Source organism: Tasmannia lanceolata, unplaced genomic scaffold (genome assembly GCF_043159265.1).
Source record: "Tasmannia lanceolata isolate RefF3 unplaced genomic scaffold, GAP_Taslan_0.1 ptg000002l, whole genome shotgun sequence".
In the NCBI taxonomy this organism is placed as follows: domain Eukaryota; kingdom Viridiplantae; phylum Streptophyta; class Magnoliopsida; order Canellales; family Winteraceae; genus Tasmannia; species Tasmannia lanceolata.
The window spans coordinates 18,267,801-18,285,227 of NW_027518679.1; the positions used below are offsets into that span (position 1 = coordinate 18,267,801).

The 17,427-nt window shown below is 41.4% G+C and overlaps 1 protein-coding gene across 1 annotated transcript; it reads left to right on the forward strand.

The window, feature by feature from the left end:
• Positions 1–12,804: 12,804 nt before the first annotated feature.
• Positions 12,805–13,740, forward strand: LOC143888855 (uncharacterized). Its single transcript, XM_077393249.1, has one exon. The coding sequence runs from the start codon at positions 12,805–12,807 to the stop codon at positions 13,738–13,740; it is 936 nt and encodes a 311-aa protein (XP_077249364.1).
• Positions 13,741–17,427: the final 3,687 nt, after the last annotated feature.

Sequence of the window (17,427 nt, forward strand, 5' to 3'; positions counted from 1 at the left end):
AAACAAGCACAAACCCAATGGCAGTGCGAGTGATAAAACGAACTAAAGAGAGAGATAAAACGAACTAAAGAGAGAGACTCACCGAGGGATGAATCCATTGCTTTCTTAATCCAAGTACGGCTACATCTGTGGAAAAGTAAAAGTAAAGGGTACAAGTACTAAAAAGTAAAGATAAAATGCTAATACATGTTTGGATTTTGGTTCTGAGACCTCTTCCTTGGAGACAGTTGCCTCCTTATATAGTTTTATTTGGGTAACCGCTCCTCATTATCCCACGTTCTTCTTGGAGGAAAACATTTTGATAACTACGCATGATGGATCACCTTATTTTCGCATCCTCCATAGTACGGGTGGTTATCTTCCACCTTCCCATGACCGGCAACAAACATGTCATGTCCTTGAGTCATCTAAATCGATAGTATCACACTGATTCAATCCCATTTCACCGATTGTCACTTTTAGGGTACACGTGCTTTAATGTATATCTCAACAACTGCCCACTTATACCATTTTGGTTTACGCATGTTTCCCTTTACATTTATTAAGTGCCATCGTGCCACATATTTCTATTTACCCGATCAATGTAGACGGTCACTTATTAATCCGGCCATTTATGACCGATAGAATCCAAAATGGGTGTAACCCGCGCATTTCATTAGTCGACGAATGAAGACCGATGGAATGTATCTTGAGTGTGACCAGTATTTTAATTCCTTTGAATTGACGTCTCTTCATTTCTATGCATTAGAAGCACATTTAGGAACACGTGTTCACTTGGGACTCGAGGTTTCTTTCTGGTTTCCGTGAGATAAACTTGGAGAGCAGAAAAAATGGAGGGAATCATATCCTTTATTTACTCCATGTAAATTGAACTTTCACGTCGCCTTTTCACTGCCTTCAAGATTTCTTTTCTTGTTTTTCTTTTTTCGTTTCCTCTTCTCCTCGAGTCATGGCATTTTCTTCTTCATCAAAACCCAAAAAGGCCACGCCTTCTCAAGTAAGCTTCAACAATGATTCTTCCCCTTCAGATCCTTCAATCTGCCAAACTTCAGATACTGACGAGTTTTCAAACAATCAAATGCAGCTCTCTGTACGGCCCAAGTATTTACGCCAACCCGATGCAGGTTCTTTCATCTTGGGTCCTCATTGCCTAGATTCTTCTCTCATGTATGTCGGCTTTCCTTTTCCTCAAAATGATAAAGTGGAATTCCACTTCCAAGCCTCCAAATCTGCTCGTCTAAGATCACGTATGAGGTCTTGGCCATCAACTAACCCTTCTTGGAGACATTAAGTAGACCGAATTTATAAGGAAAAAGGGGATTCCATGAAAGAAATTGGTATTTACCATGCCATTCATTTAACAAAGTTTTGTACTCGCACTACTCGCTCTGTATTGTCTGCTGTTCTTCTTTTTTGGTGTTCTACCACTAATTCTTTTCATTTTAGAGTAGGTCCCATGAGTCCAACACTTCTTGGCACCACGGATTTAACCGGGCTTCCTTCTCTTGGGGAAGAATACTCCGTCGTTTAAAATATCATCAGAGACCTTCACTGATTAGTGGTTGGCAAAGGATCGGTCTATGGTGCTTATGAATCTTTGTACCGGAAGTCGAGCGAAGTGGTGACCGACCAAGAATATCTAGCCTTTCTCGTACTTTTGGTATGCCAATTCTTGTTCTGTTCAAAATCTTACAAAATTTTTAAAGGCAGTTTGAAACTGGCATTGGTTTTATTTCAAGGCCGGAAGCTTGCCCTAGGTTCCACATTTCTTGCAGTCCTTTATCGAGGATATCTTGACTTCGTTAGCTCGAAGGGAAGATCTTCTGGTGGTCCTCTTTGGGTTCTCCAATTATGGCTTTATGCATATTTCCCTGAGATTCAGCACCATCCTATAAGCAATAAAGATCATCTTACCATTGGTTTCGAGTGTACTTTGGCCAAGAAGAAGTCTCTCACCTTTAGGATTGTCTGCTCTTCTGTTTTTATTTGAATACCCCAGTAAATTTTGTTCCCATGTTCTCCACCACTTTGGGTCCATCATGTTTTCAAGAGTCAGCCACCTTTTCTGCACCCTTAGATCAAAAGTTATTGACTGACATTTGGGCCGCTTACCTGATCCCTCATGATCTTCATTTTGGTCTATCTTTAGATGCTAATGGCATGGATAACTATGGGGCAGAAGTATACTCTCCCCAGTTGCTGATCGCCAATTTGGCTTGACACAGTCCATCCCTTATCCATTCATTAATTCTGCCAGTCCTATTCTCTTTGACCAGAGAGCTTTTTGGTCTTTAGCTGAAACAATACCAATTTCCTCCATTTACGAAGAGTTAAGATCGGCCTTTGATCCTTGTCTATTCCTAATTCATCCCGAGTCGACCGACTCCTTCAACTCCTGGTGGAAAAGGTATTCTGATCCATTTCTTACTGTCTTTCCATAACATCTCACAGTCGACCCCGATGTGGAAACTTTTTCTGATGAATGCGAACTAGATTCTGAAGCTGTCAATCCTCTCTCTAAAGAATGACTTGGTAAGATCTTAGTCAAATTGTCCCCTCTTTTTTACTCCATCATTCCTTTCTTCCATGACTTGTGTTTCACTGATGGGTCATCTGAGGTGATAGTACTCTCATAAGTCGAACTGAACATGACGATTCCAATCCAACTTCTTCTATGAGACTAAGAATAAAAAAAAGGCGGTAAAAAGGAAAAGACCGAACAAGACTATTGCTTCTCCGAAGAAACAGGTAATCTTATCAAGCATATTCTATCATTCTTGGCGTACTTCTATTATTTTATTATTCTGATCACTGTTTAACAGAAACATGTCATTTCTCGAGAGATTCTCCCTCTTCCTGCAACTTCTTCCAGGATGAGAACACAGAGCTCTTCTTCAAAAGCTCAGTCAACTCCTCAGACGGTTTCTCTTGAAATTGATGATCTAGATGATTCTTCTCCATTGGGTGTTCCATCCTCGCCTCCTTCAGCTCATGGAAAAGCACAAGTCCTTGAACAACTATTCACTCCAAAGTCTAGCCCAGATTCCCCGGAAGAGGTGGGCATGTAAGAACTTCGTAGTTTGTTCCATGATGAAAAGAACCGCAGGGTTGGGACTGGTATTTTGTGTGTGAAATCCCAAAGGAGAACCCAAGAGGGGGGGTGAATTGGGTAATTTAATTTTTTACCTAAATTACAAGGGAGTGTGAGATTAATCCTAGTCTACTCTAACCCTTGTTCAACTAATATTATAAAGCTAACAAAGAGATTAACAATAACCAAGAGAAGGAGGATGAAGAGTAAGGAGACCACACAACGATTTATAGTGGTTCGGTCACAAACGAACCTATTCCACTACCCAAGTACTTGGTCGATCCTAGAGAATCCTTCACTATATTGAGACTCTACACGCAGAATCTCCGGGCTTTACAATAAATGCTGCCTCCAAGGGAGCAAACCCTCTTCGCAAAACCGCCTCCAAGGATGTCAACCCTCTTCTCAAACTGCCTCAATGGGTATGACTCATCTTTGCAAGTACAAGAAGAAATAAAGAAATGAAGATCTCTCAAGCCTCTTTAAGGCAAATACAAACAATAAGTTGCTCACCACTCACTCTAAATGATTACAAGTAAAAGCGTTATGGAGTGCCTCTTGACAAGAAGTAAATGCACAAGTTTAAATGCTCAAGAGGAAGAGGAAGAAATCCTTTTGAATGCTCAAGCTCTTGGTTTCAATAAATGATGTATCAAAATATCCTTTTGAAGGTCAATGATAGGGTATTTATAGCCCAAGTAGTAATGTTACCGTTTGGGGGCAAAACCGTAATTAACTGGACAAGAATCAACAAGTCGCTTGAGCCCAATGACTATTTTTTTCAGACAGGCGCGGTCGACCGAGGTGTCACGGTACTTTTTTATTTTGAATTTCTAAACCGACACGGTCGACCGAGGTGTCGCGGTCGCCTGCCGTGAGTTTTATGGACTTTTTATTTCTTGTCCAAAAATCTATTCGCCGTCGGCCGAGCCTATGGCAGTCGACCGCCGTAACCTTTCTGGATGGCTCCAGAATTTCCAAGAGCCCATCCGCGGTCGACCGAGGTGCTTCGGTCGATCGGCCCTCTATTGTTGGGTAGGAGCTAGATTTTCAGCATCCTTCCCGCAGTCGACCGGGGTACCTCGGCTGACTGGCCCTATTTAAAAAACTTCGTTTTACATATTAAAACCTTAGGGCTTTGTGCCATTGTCTTTGGGCTTTTGTCCTATGTTTTCAAATACCATTTTGAGTTTGTTCAAATGCTTATGAAAAGGTTTTGAAAACATGACTTCATGCAAATTACTTAATGCCAAGAGGACTCTAATACATTCTAAAAGATAAAGAAACCTTGAGTCTTCTTGATCTCTCATCTTCTAGGCATTTGCATAGATGTTCTTTGACTTGGGAGAGTCTTCTATCTTGCTCTTGTGCTTGTGGTTTCCTTCATTCTTCAATGAACTTCAAGGATTGTAGGAAGACCACTAATGTTTGACTGTCTCCAAGTTGTGCCCTTCTTCTTCTTGCTTCAAGTGTTGGCTTTGATAACTCATGTCTAAATCACAACACTAGAGAAGCCATTAGCAAACTACCATCAATTTGAATTTGTTGATCATCAAAACATCAATGGGTTGTACCCTTGGGTTTACAGTGTGTGACTTTTACAGTTGAAAACTGAAGTATCACTTACAACAAGTGTGGTGTAGCAATTTTGAAGTGTTTTTTCAAGATTGGGCTTAAGCTTTTATAGCAGAAGTTAGAGGACACTCGCACCTGAAGCTACTCTCATTTACTAAAACAAGTCATTCTTGGTGAAAGAATACGGCAATATGCTTCATTTTTTCCATATGTAGGTAACATAGTTGTCCACGGAGACAAATTAAAAGAATCATATATGCATATGCATTTCACCAGAAAGATGTTGACCATAATTATGCATGAATGATCCAGGAGGTCCAAATAGCTCTATGATATAGATGAATGCATCTCATCAGAAGGATTGTAATAATTGCATAGGTACAAACCTATTTGAAGATACACTATGAAAAATTTGTACTAGTACCTAGATGTGATGAATTTGGATCCTAACCGGTCACAGAAGATGAGGAGTGATTGGGAACAAAATGAACACCCAATCACAGGGTTCCATGTGGCAGAGGGATAATCATGTAATTATGCCCTAAAAGGAAGCTTCCAGGCTACTCCCCCACCGAATCATAGACTGACACCTGTCTAAGGGTACTTGGGTAATCTAATGCTTAACAATCAACTATAAATAGCCTTCTAAGGCTCAAAGGTAGGGGCATAGATCCTAAAATTTACTATTCATAGATTTACTTTCCTTATCTGTTGCAGTTGCAGTCACCGACTTAAGCATTGTAGGACCTCCCCGGAGCACCGACTCCACGTAGGTTGTCTTGCAATTCGCTACCTCTCACAGGTCTACACTAGCCCTTCCAAAGCCACATCAGCAGACCTCCAATTTTTTGCCACAACAAGGAGCATCAAGTGGACTTTTAGTCTCATCTAGTATTGCTCCTTGTTTGCACTACATATGTTTAAGTATAACTGGTGGACAAAATCTGGAGATGATAATCCATTCGAGGTTGTGTTTTTGGATGTACATTCTAGAACATTTAAAAGATAAAAGTCAATCTGCAGCAATAAGTGTGTGGAAGATAGAGCCTCTATACTTTCAGAGGTTTGAAGTTCAAAGACAACTGATAGATTGCTCAAGTTAATGGGGTTTTGTTCCAAGTCCATTTCTTCTTATTTCTTTATTTCAACTGTAATACTAATCTTGCTTAGTTAGTGTCCATAAGACTATTTGAGATTGTTGGTCTTGTTCAGTGATAGTGAAATCAATCGCAATCTAATTATATAATCTTTCTTTCTAGAGAATCCATAGTTGAGCATAGTGTGCTTCCTATCCATTATTCCTTTTCCATACCGAACGTGGAGACACCAATATGATTTTTTCATAGGTATATTGATGGAAGGAATTTCAAGGGAAGGGGATGCTCGATGGATATGAGAGTTTGGGAATTAGATTCTAGTAGTGAATCAGATGGAATCCATGGATGACAATCACAAGACATAAGTATCTCTATGAAACGGAAATCAGATACCCCGTAGTGTCCTCTGTACATTGGAACAGTGGAAATCATTTTGAAGGCAAACCAAAGGCAAACCACTGTAGAGTGAGTACTTCTTTTTGAAGTGGCCCACCCTAAAATGGTTTACCCCCTCCTACTTACCCTTCCTGGAACGGACAGATAATGAAAATTATTTTTCTTCCATAATTAGACTAATTAAAACTTTTTGCCAACAGCATCATAATGTTTTATTACGTTTGATTCAAAAGAGAAACAGGTATTAAGATGCAATTCATTGTGGCTAGCATTCAGTTTGGATTCCTAGGGTCTTTGAGTACAGTTTCTACCCTCATTGGAGAGGTTCATGATATGAGGATGGTTAGGATCATTCCCTCCTTTCCCTTGGGTACTTTTGATATACTCTGTGCCCGTGTGGGCAAAAGCTTATCAGTAAAAACTCTTCTCTCTATAAATTCATGGGTGCATCCCTGGGCTTGAAAGCTTGATTTTCTGCATTGGCAAGCTAGGACATGTTATCATCATGGTTTCAAATTTCGAATTCGGTCCTCACCGAAACCAAAATTTCGGCCGAAATCTAACACACCATTAAAAGATAGCGAAAATGATTAGAAAAATGTACTTTTTGTCTGAAATTGTCAGAAATGGGGGGCTATTTTCTAAATTACCAACGAAGGGAGGAGGGAGAAAACTTTGCCCAATTCAGGACGAAAATACCCAATTTCCCTTTTGCTAAAGTTACCCATCCAATCATGCCTTTGCACATTTTCCAACACTCACCTTTACCTTGTTGTCATTATTGCTACCTTTTTACCTTCTTCAACCTCTTCTCAAAGCCAAAATAGAGGTTCGTAGTGCTAAATAGTGGTTCTTATTGTTCAAATAGTGGTTCGGAGTGCTAAATAGTGGTTCATTATTATTAAAACAGTGCATGGGAGTGTTAAATAGTGTTTCTAACTGTAGACACCCTCATTTTCCTACACTTTAACCAACAATAACCTAATATATTGATCCGTGGAATTTCACTGGTAAAATATGCATCCTCACATTCCCTGAAAAACAAAATGATAAAGAGATATACTTGGTAAGATGATTAGATCCGAAAAATTAGAAAAATGCCTTGATTGGTGACTTTAGAGTGTTAAATCCATGTAAGAGTCCCTCTATCATGGATTTATATGTTTTAGGATATTAATATCTCTATCTGACTTTAAAGATCATCAATCGGGATAAAATAAGCTTGGGTTACTTCACAACCCGGGCCCTGATTCCATTCCGGGACCCGATTTCCGTAAATCTTCAGGTCGAGGGCAGATCTTGACCTGGGTGTCTTTCTTTACCAAGGATTTGTGATCATTTAGTTAAAATAACATTGGGTTACTTAACCAAGCAAAAAACTAGTGAAAAGTCATGGATCAATGCGGGATAAGCGAGATCCGTCGAAATCATCCCATTAAATCATTGATATCAGAACTTTTTGATGTCTCAATCATTGTCAATATCATGATTTAATGGTTTTAACCGTTGACCCAAAGTTGATTGAATCGATTGGTTCGTTTAGATCGTCGATTTGCTCGATCTTTGGAAAAACGATCTACAGGCAGAGATCGGGGGCCCTCACTGGTCGAAAATTTCAAAATCGGTATTTCTATGCAATATTGGGCTTAAAAGATAGAGGAATAATCAACGATTCCAACGGCAAAAGAATTATCGAAATCGGACTTCAAAATCTCCTGAAAACCGCATTTTTCAATTTTCACATTCAAAATATTTGGAAAATCTTTCACAAAGATTCTAGGAGATTTGGAGGCATCATCTCATCCATTCTTTTGATCCCCTAAGGATTGTAATTGATCTCAACCACCCAATCTTAGTCCATATCTTTGCAAAGATTTCAGGATATTTGGAGACCCCATCTCGCCCGTTCTTTCGATCAATGGAGATTGCAGTTAATCTAAGTCATCCAAGGTGTTGCCATTCTCAACAAAGGCAACTAATTTGGACATTTCCCTTGTCTTGAAATTTGCTTCCAAATCCACAAAGATTCCAAGAACAAGTGGCATCATCCTGGACCTTGAATTGTTCCTAAATCTTTAGTGCTTGATCCTGGCCACATAAGTGCTTGCCATTTTGTTCCTAAATCTGTGATGTGCAAATTAAAAGTGTTGTGCATGCACGAGAAGTGCCCATTTCATCACACGAATCCCCATGTGCCGTGCACATGTAAATCCCGTGCTAAGTCCCAATTGAGTCCAAATCGGTCCGACCTGGACCGAACCCAACCGGAGTAAACCCGACCCCGCATCAGCCCCACAAACCCAAACCCAAACCCGCAACCCGACCCCGACTCCGCATCAGCCCCACAAACCCAAACCCGCAACCCGACCCCGACTCCGCATCGGCCCCACAAACCGGAACCCCACAACCTAAACCCACGCCCAAACAACAACCCAACCTTGCCTAAACTAACGCCCGGACCCAATCCGAGTCAGCCCTGTCCAACCTAGACCCAATTCGCACTGACCTGGTCCAACCCGGACCCAATCCGAGTCAACCCGGTTCAGACCCAACCCACCCAGTCCAACCCAGACCCAATCCGAGTCAACCCAGTTCAACCCAACCCACCCGATTCAACACAACAAAATTGGTTCAACCCCAACCTGGTCCAACTCAGACCCAATCTAACCGCACCCCTAAGCGGTATCCCTGATCCGCACTCAAAACATGTACCCCAAACCCGTACGCAACCTCAAAAATCCACGCCAAAACCCAAACCCACGGCCAACTCGGCCTTGATCCGAACCCATGGCCTACTCGGCCCTGACCCGAAGCCTTAATAGTCCACTCAGTTAGCTAAAAACCCAATCCCTTCCCCATCCATTACATCATCACATCTCACCCCATTTCTACATGCATCAGACCCCATATACCATCCTCTGACATCTCATATGCTTATTAACACAAAGTCACTACCCTTGTTACCATGCCCATAGCCGCTAACCATGTGCCATGCCCATTCACATGATTCCATCCCGAACAGACTATAATATACCTCATCCCCCATCCATGTAATTCACTCCATATCACATCTCATAGCTATCATACCCTTAGCCTACATAGAAAAGCATTCATCTAATCCATCATCCCAACAACCCATTCGGTGACCCCATTGGACTTCACATTCACATTCCCATCCATACAGCACATACCCCATCCCATCTCCAATTATTTTTTTATCCAACAGAACCAAAACCCATTTCAATAAAAAACCCAACCCTTAAACCCAACCGAGTCACACTTAAGTGACTCAACCCTCTGTCCAATCACGTTGCAGCCCTTCAACCAAGTTGACCTGCCCAATCAACCCTTCCTAACTGAGTTACCTCTTCTTTAACCCAACCCGAGTCACATTCCCACTTGAAGCTTCATACTTTACCCCAACTGAGTGACCCCTCTACACCGAGATTATGTTACACTTTTGCAGCCCAACTGAGTCACGCCAACCCCACAGACCCACCTCCAACATTCGAGTTAACTTACCATGCCCGGCCTTTGCCTAGATTAGTGCCCAACTCACGCCAACCTTATCCTACACTAGTGCCTAGCGCCCAACCGAGCCTAGATTAGTGCCTAATTCGTGCTCCAACCGATGCCTAAAAAGTGCCTACAAGTGCCTATCAGCACCCAGGGTGGTGCCCACCAGTGCCTATCCTGGTGCGTAACCAGTGCGCACCAGTGCCCACCAGTGCCTATCACAGTGCGCAGCAGTACCCAGAGTGGTGCCCACCAGTGCTTATCCGGTGCGCAACCAGTGCGTACCAGTGCCCACCAGTGCCTATCCTGGTGTGCACTCAATGCGCACCAGTGCCAAGGATGGTGAACACTAATGCCCACGCTGGTTTGCACTCAGTGCACACCAATGCCTTAGATTTTGCCTATCTCAAATGCGTCCGTGCCTATCTCAAATGCGTCCGTGCCTAACGCTAGCATGCACCAATACCTAAGATAGTCCATAACAAAGATGACTAGGTTCACTTCCAACCCAAACCGAGTTGCACTCACCCTTCTTCTAACCAAAACCAACTCACACCCCATGACTCACCCGAGTCATGGACCTATCCCCAACCCGAACTGAATCTCACCCCAAGACCCAATCCCTAACTAAGTCGCACCCTTATCCTTAATCAAGTTGCATTAGGTTGGTTGAATCTCATGAATCCATCTTTAGATTCCTAAATCCAATTCCTTAAAGCCTATTCTTGACGCAAAAATCCAAATCCCCAATTCCATGATCTCAATCCAAGTTTTTGATCCAAAACCCAAGTTTCAAATTCAAATCCTAATATCTTTCAAATCCAAATCCGTCAATGGAACTACGTGTGGCTTAATCCCCACCATGGGGTACGTAGGCAACTTGGCACTCCCAAGTTCAGTCACACCATTCTCCATCATTCTCGTTCCCCTACACCCTTCCTCATCTTTTTCATTCCCCTTTTCACCCTTTCCTTTTCCCTAAACCTTTTTGCATGCTAGATGTTTCTTTTTATATTCTAGTCGCATGAGTATTTGCATGTTTAGATTTCTTTGTTTGATAATTGTTCTCATCCTATGCTAGAAATAATATGTTGCTTGCTTGTTATGCTTAGAATTCGCATGCTAGGTTATTTGTTTCTGTTAGAATAACTGTTTGTATGCTTAGTTATTTGTGCTGTTGAATCTCTAAAAGAAATCGAAAATCTAAAAGAACCTAAGAACTCACATCATTGGAAAATCACTACTCCAAAAATACCTTAGGTTCTATGACTTAGAAATTTCACTCTAGGTTTCACAAAAGAACTTTTAGAGTCCAAACTTCACAAGCATACTAAAAATGCAACTTAGGGTCATTGCATTAGATCTAGGTTCATATAGCGTTGTCACTTCACCTCAAATCAATTAATCAAATTCGACTCAAGTCAAATCTCATCATTCTCAAAACAATCATATAGGCACATAGGCATGTAGTTGCATGTAGGATGCACTCCTGGCCCGCATGAGTCTAAACTGTGAACGGCTAAAAAAATTAGAATGCATTTTGGTTAATATAATTCACATTCACGCCCTTTGTTAAACCTAAATAATTAAAGCTTTTAAAAGTTAGGCAATGTCGGTGTTGTACACTTCGTGCGGTACACCTTCCGACCTCGTAACCAGGTAACTTACCTAGAACTCAAAATGTAGATCAAATTAACAGAGTTAATCATGGGTTCTAGATCCCTAATCTAGGTGGCGACTCTGGTCAATTGTTCTTTTGTGAAGTTAGGACCTTTATCCTAAATTTATGAAAAAAGTAACCGTATTCAAATCCAATGGACAAAGGCGCTATCATCATCATAAAAACACACTCTCGTGGGCCACACCCTCCGGGACGGGATCCACAGACTGGTGACTCTGCTGGGGATTGATTACCTAACTTTTTAACTTTTAGAAGCTTTAGTTGTCTTAGTCATAATTAAAGGGGATAAATGTGAAGAAAAAAAAAAAGATTCAAAAAATAAGAAAAATGAACAAAAAGATGTTGTGTGCTTACTTGAATGAAAACAAAAACTAAGAACAATAAGCCATCTCCCGAACCTTCAAAATTTTTTTTTAAAGGACTTGAGGGCATTAGATGCGAATCCCCAAATTGCACACACTTACATCACTTGCATCTACACCCTTACATATCACATTCACCCACGTCCTATTTAGGATCCCTGAGTGTTATCTAGCATGGTTGACTGAGAGGTCATGACCCGGTGCCTCTGTGTTAGAGAAGCATTCCACCCTTAGCCTAGTACCTTTATGGTGCGTAAATGGATTTGTTGGTTCATATACTGCTACTCTGGATACCGGTAGAGTATATCGAACACGGATTCACGCTAAGGGAACTCTTGGCCTTACCCCTAGTTTACCCCACACATGCATATAGCACGAGCATGTGTACATCACGTGTGTGAGCCTAGATTAGGATATCGTACCCCTCTGTGTCTAGATTAGGCCGTAGTCCATCTTCCAATGGATACGATATGTCTTAGGAACACGAACAAAGTCACGAATCAAACCACTTGGTTCTGCTAGATTAAGGGTTAGGAATTGCGCCCTCCAAGTAAAGCTCAAAAATAAAATGCCTTTGAGGTTGGGATAATAATCTCATTGCTCTTAGATCTAGAAAATCTCATCTCTCATTGATCAACAATTCATTGATCGTAGGTTGATATCCTTTAGACCAGGGTTCCATTTCAAGGACTCATCTCATAACTCTGGCTCAAGATTTCATCTCCCCTTAAACTAGTGGCATCTTCTTCGAATACATCCTTAAAACCCCTAAAATGCCATTCCCTTCAAGGGGCATCCCCTTTGAGGATCATGTCTCACCAATCTGTTGGTCACATTCTTTCAATGTTCGAATAAATAAGACCATCTTTTTTCAATGGAAAATTTATCAGCCTCAAATGTGTGTGTAAAATTAGTCATTCTAGCTGATGCATGTTTTTAGTGAGGAATACTATTGTGTCTAAACTTCCAATGTTTTCTTTGTCAGGAGTTCTTATATTCACTACTGATCATCCAAAAGTAACTTGGACCCGAGTTTCCGCTCGTCTCGTGAGAATTTCACCCCCATCTTCTCCCACTCTCGTCTCAATGTCTGAACCTACTGAAAACCTTCAGCCTCCTCGTGTTGAGGAATTACTGATCGAACTCACCCGTAAGATGAGCTTACTTCGTGAAGAGAATAAGATCATGAAAGACCAATGGAAGGATAAATTTGGTACTCCCACAACAAAAGGAAAGTCTATAGCAACCACATCTGAGGTCCACCCTCAACCCAATCTGTCTCCTCTGACCATCGAAGATCAAGAACAATATGGTGAGAAAAATCGCACTCAAGTCCCTCCCCCAGAAGACAAGTCCCTTGCTGAGAAATTTGAGTTGCTACTTCAAGAAGTCAAAGGGATCAAGAGCCGAGAATCAAGCACTTTCAACCCAGATGATCTTACATTGTTCCCTCATGTCTATCTACCTTCGAATTTCCAAATTCCAAATTTTGACAAGTACAATGGTACTGGTTCTCCTACTGCTCATGTGCAAATGTTCATCATACGATCACAGTCGCAAGGTTTGAATTCAGAGCAGATGGCCCATCTCTTTCCTATCTCGCTAACCGATGTTGTACGTAAATGGTATCTGGGTTTAGATAAGATGAAGGTTAAGAGCTGGAATGAGATCACCGAGCAGTTCATTAAGCACTTTTCATACGATGATGGGTCTGAGGTGACTATCCGGGATCTAGAAGCAACTAAGCAGGAGCCTAAGGAAACATTTATCACTTTTGTGAGAAGGTGGAGGAAGTTGGCAGCCTTAATGATGGACCACCCTACCGAGAAGGAACAGTGCAAAATCATGCTAACTATCCTCCTCCCCTTAATGCTTCAACACATGACACTGCAGTATTGCCCTACTTTTGATCTCTTCATCAATGCTGGGACCCAGATTGAAGATGCTATGAACAAGGGAATTCTTGCCAGGACTGTTCAAGCAAAAAGTGACTTCAAGAAGCCCTTCCCTCCCAATAAATAAGTCAATAATGTTGCTTCATCCAACCAAGCCCAGAAAGCAATTGTTTTCGACTACAGCTAAGATCCTCCTAAACCTCCTATTCGGCAAAAAAGAGAATTTACTACCTGCTCCCCCCTCCGCGGTTCTAAAACAATGTCTGGCCGCGAAAAAAATCACATTACCCATCCCTCGCCCTCCACCTGACCCTCTGCCGAAAAACTACAATCCCCGTGAGCATTGCGAGTACCACCAAGGTCCCGGGCACACTACAGATCATTGTATAGCCCTTAAACATGTTATTCAAGACTTGCTTGAGAATGATCTTCCAGTTTTTCCTCCTAAACCCAATATCACCAATAACCCTCTCCCAAACCATGCATTACCCCCACCCGCACAAGTGGGAATGATCACCCTTGATGTTCCTAAATTTGATCCATCACCTCTATTATGTGCCATTGATGCCAGTTCTGAGCCTTACTACTTTCGTTCGGAAGAGGTCGATGAACCAAAAGTTGCACCCTTAGTCCTAACCCATAAAACTGAACCTCCATCTCCTCTGATCTTTCAATATGATAACCTTGATCCTTTTGAGCTTCAATGTGATGAGGTCCAGCATTTTACGAGGGGAGGTAGGGTATTCAAGCCTCCTGAGCTCCGAGATGAAAACCCAGCAGCCTTGGCCAGGGAGGTAGTAGAGGATCACGTTCAAAAAAGAATTGCTGAAGAGAATCATGAGATTGTCAGAGAATTGAAGAAAACTCAGGCCCACATCACAGTGTCGGGTCTACTAACAGTTTCCCTTCAGCATAGAGAGGCAGTGCTCAAAGAGTTGAATGCAGTACAAGTATCAACTGAAACATCCCCGGATCAATTGGTTGACTTAGTGGCCATGGTTAGTGCCGCCAAGTCTATAACCTTCACTGATAAGGATTTGCCACCTCAAGGTCGTGATCACGTTCATGCCCTCCATATTACCATTATCTGCCAGGGCATGAGAATTCCCTCTGTTCTAGTTGATAATGGGTCAGCCTTAAATGTTTGCCCTCTTTAGACAGCTACCATGTTGGGTTTTGGACCCGAAAGTTTCACTCCTTCCCAGCAAGGAATCCTAGATTATGATAACACCCGAAGAAATGTCATTGGGATTCTTACCGCAGAAATCCTTCTTGGAGGTGAGAAGTTCGAAGTAGACTTCATGGTCCTTGATATCAAAACCTCAGTCAACCTGCTGTTAGGCCGCCCATGGTTGCATAGAGAGGGGGTCATTGCTTCAAGCCTTCACCAGAAGCTAAAATTCATCAAGAACAACAAGATAATCACCATCAGAGGTGATGAAGATTTGGAAGTCACCCAAATTTCAAAAGAAAATTCACTCCCTGTCGCCGGAAAAGATATCATGCTGAATGGTTTTTCCTTAGAAATTGCACATATCACTTATGAAGAAGCGGCAAAAGAAACTTTTCCCACGGTCATTTGCACCCTCAACCCCTCAGTTGCCAAAATGATGAAGAGGCAAGGATTTTTCTCTGGACTGGGATTGGGATGGCACCAACAAGGCATGGTGTCGTGGCCTGATGTTGAACCTATGGAGGGAACTTTTGGCTTGGGATATGAACCTACAAACAAAGAGAAGAACCAGATGAAAGCTAAAATGATGAGAAGAAATGAAATTCGCAGAAATGGGGGTGTGATCTCGATACCTTCGTACTCATTGTCTCTAAACAGGTACTTTGCCAGAGAAGGAGAAACCACTCCATACCACGGGTTTGCAGAACCGTGGTTTGAGCCAGACACCGGAAGGATTCTCTGTGGGATTGAAATCTTCTATGACTTGGAAATACCAGAAGAGCCTCTCATCAGTACCGTTGCAGAACCTCCTATCGATTGGTAGGACCACTGATGAACACATTTATGTGTGAATGGTAGTGGTAGGAAACACGCATTTTTCTCATTTAACGCGGTACTACTAAGGTATTTTGTGTGTTTCTGATGTTTCAGGGTTATTTATGGATTTTCACGGAAAATAGAGCAAAGAAAATGGGAGCACAACTCATTTATCACAATACCCATCATTTGAAGAATTCAGATCATCTTATGGCCCACCAATTGGTCGTTTCGAATAAGCTTTGGAAAATCATTTTAGGGGTGAAACCAATTTAAATGGCAAGCTATAAAATGGATGGCTCAGATTAGATCATGCATTTGATTGGTGGGATACAACCCACTTGTTTAATGTTTGGCCAAGCTTGATAGAAGGACCCCACCCACTAATTTTCTAGAATTCTTATTGTGGACCATCTTTTATACGGTCTAGATTATTCTTTGGAGTGATTTGAAAGGCACAATCCTATTTATCTAGCAGCCCATAGATGGACCGTTGGGATAGTTCCATGGTGCCCAAATATCTCTCTCATACAATAGAAAGTGAGCTTTGACCAACGTTATATGGGACCCATTATTTTATTTAGAAATTGAACAGGGCATGACCCATTTATGTGCAGCCAATTAATTGGACGGTTTGTGAGAGTGGATTGGAAGGGACTACCATGTATATTGAGGGCTAATCGAGTGAAGGGTATAGATCAATTAAATGGACAGTTGGGATCAACCACTAATGGGAGTAGCACATTGACATTATGCCCAACAAATGAATGGCTAGGATCACCACTTGAGAATAGCCCATTTACAATTGTAGCTTAGTAAATGGAGGGTTAAGATCATCCGACGTGTGGTTCAAATCATATGGAGTGAAATTTTCGTCCAACATATGAGTGGGTCCCACCCATATACGGCCACCCATTTTGGCGTGAATGGCATAAGTTCAAACAATTTAGATCTATTGCTTTCTTTTTCTTTGCATGGATTGGATGAGAAATGGAAAGTCACTTATATGTGCATGCATGGTAAGAAAGAGAAAGAGGATGGAATATTACTAAAATAGAAAGAAAAGGCAAGCATTTGTTATAATTTAGAAAGTGGATTTTATGGTGACTTGCCATAGTTTTTTTTGGAATTCATGCCCAAATTGGGAAAAGCAATTCACGTGAATGGCATGAGTCTAAGAAGGGTAGTCATCATTACATGCATGGTACATGCAAAAGTTAGAAAGATTTCTATTCTTTTTAGCATGTTTGTTTGACTTTTGGATACCATCATTACATGCATGGTACATGCCCAAATTGGGAAAACCAAGTTTGAATTTTTTTTTTAGTATTTCACTTTTGGATATCTCTCTTTAGAAATTCGTGGGATACTACTTGATGGGATATGTGAAAAAGGTGAGTGAAATAATATAAAAAAAGAAGAGAAAGGAAGCTATAAGGAGTAGACATATCACTTTTGAATAAATATAAAGGAGTAATATTAGCCTATTCCTCTCTTGGAGTCAATGTTGTAAGAAATTGGTACAAATTTCTAAGGAAGAGAGAGGATTGAATTTTGAAACAAGGGGAAGAAAATTTATTATAAAGAGGGAAATAGGGGTGGTCGGCCAAGATCTATCTATCCTTTTATATACTCTCTCCTCTCTCTACACTCTCTCTCTTCCCTTAGTAGCTCTCTCTCCCACACTCTTGTTTTCTCTCTATGCTTTTGGTTGTTCTCTCTTTCTCTCTATTCTCTGTAGTCTCTAGCTCTCTCTTACATACTCTCTCTCTCTTGTCTTCCTGCATTACTCTTCTTCTCCCTCAATCAAAGTTCGATCCGGCC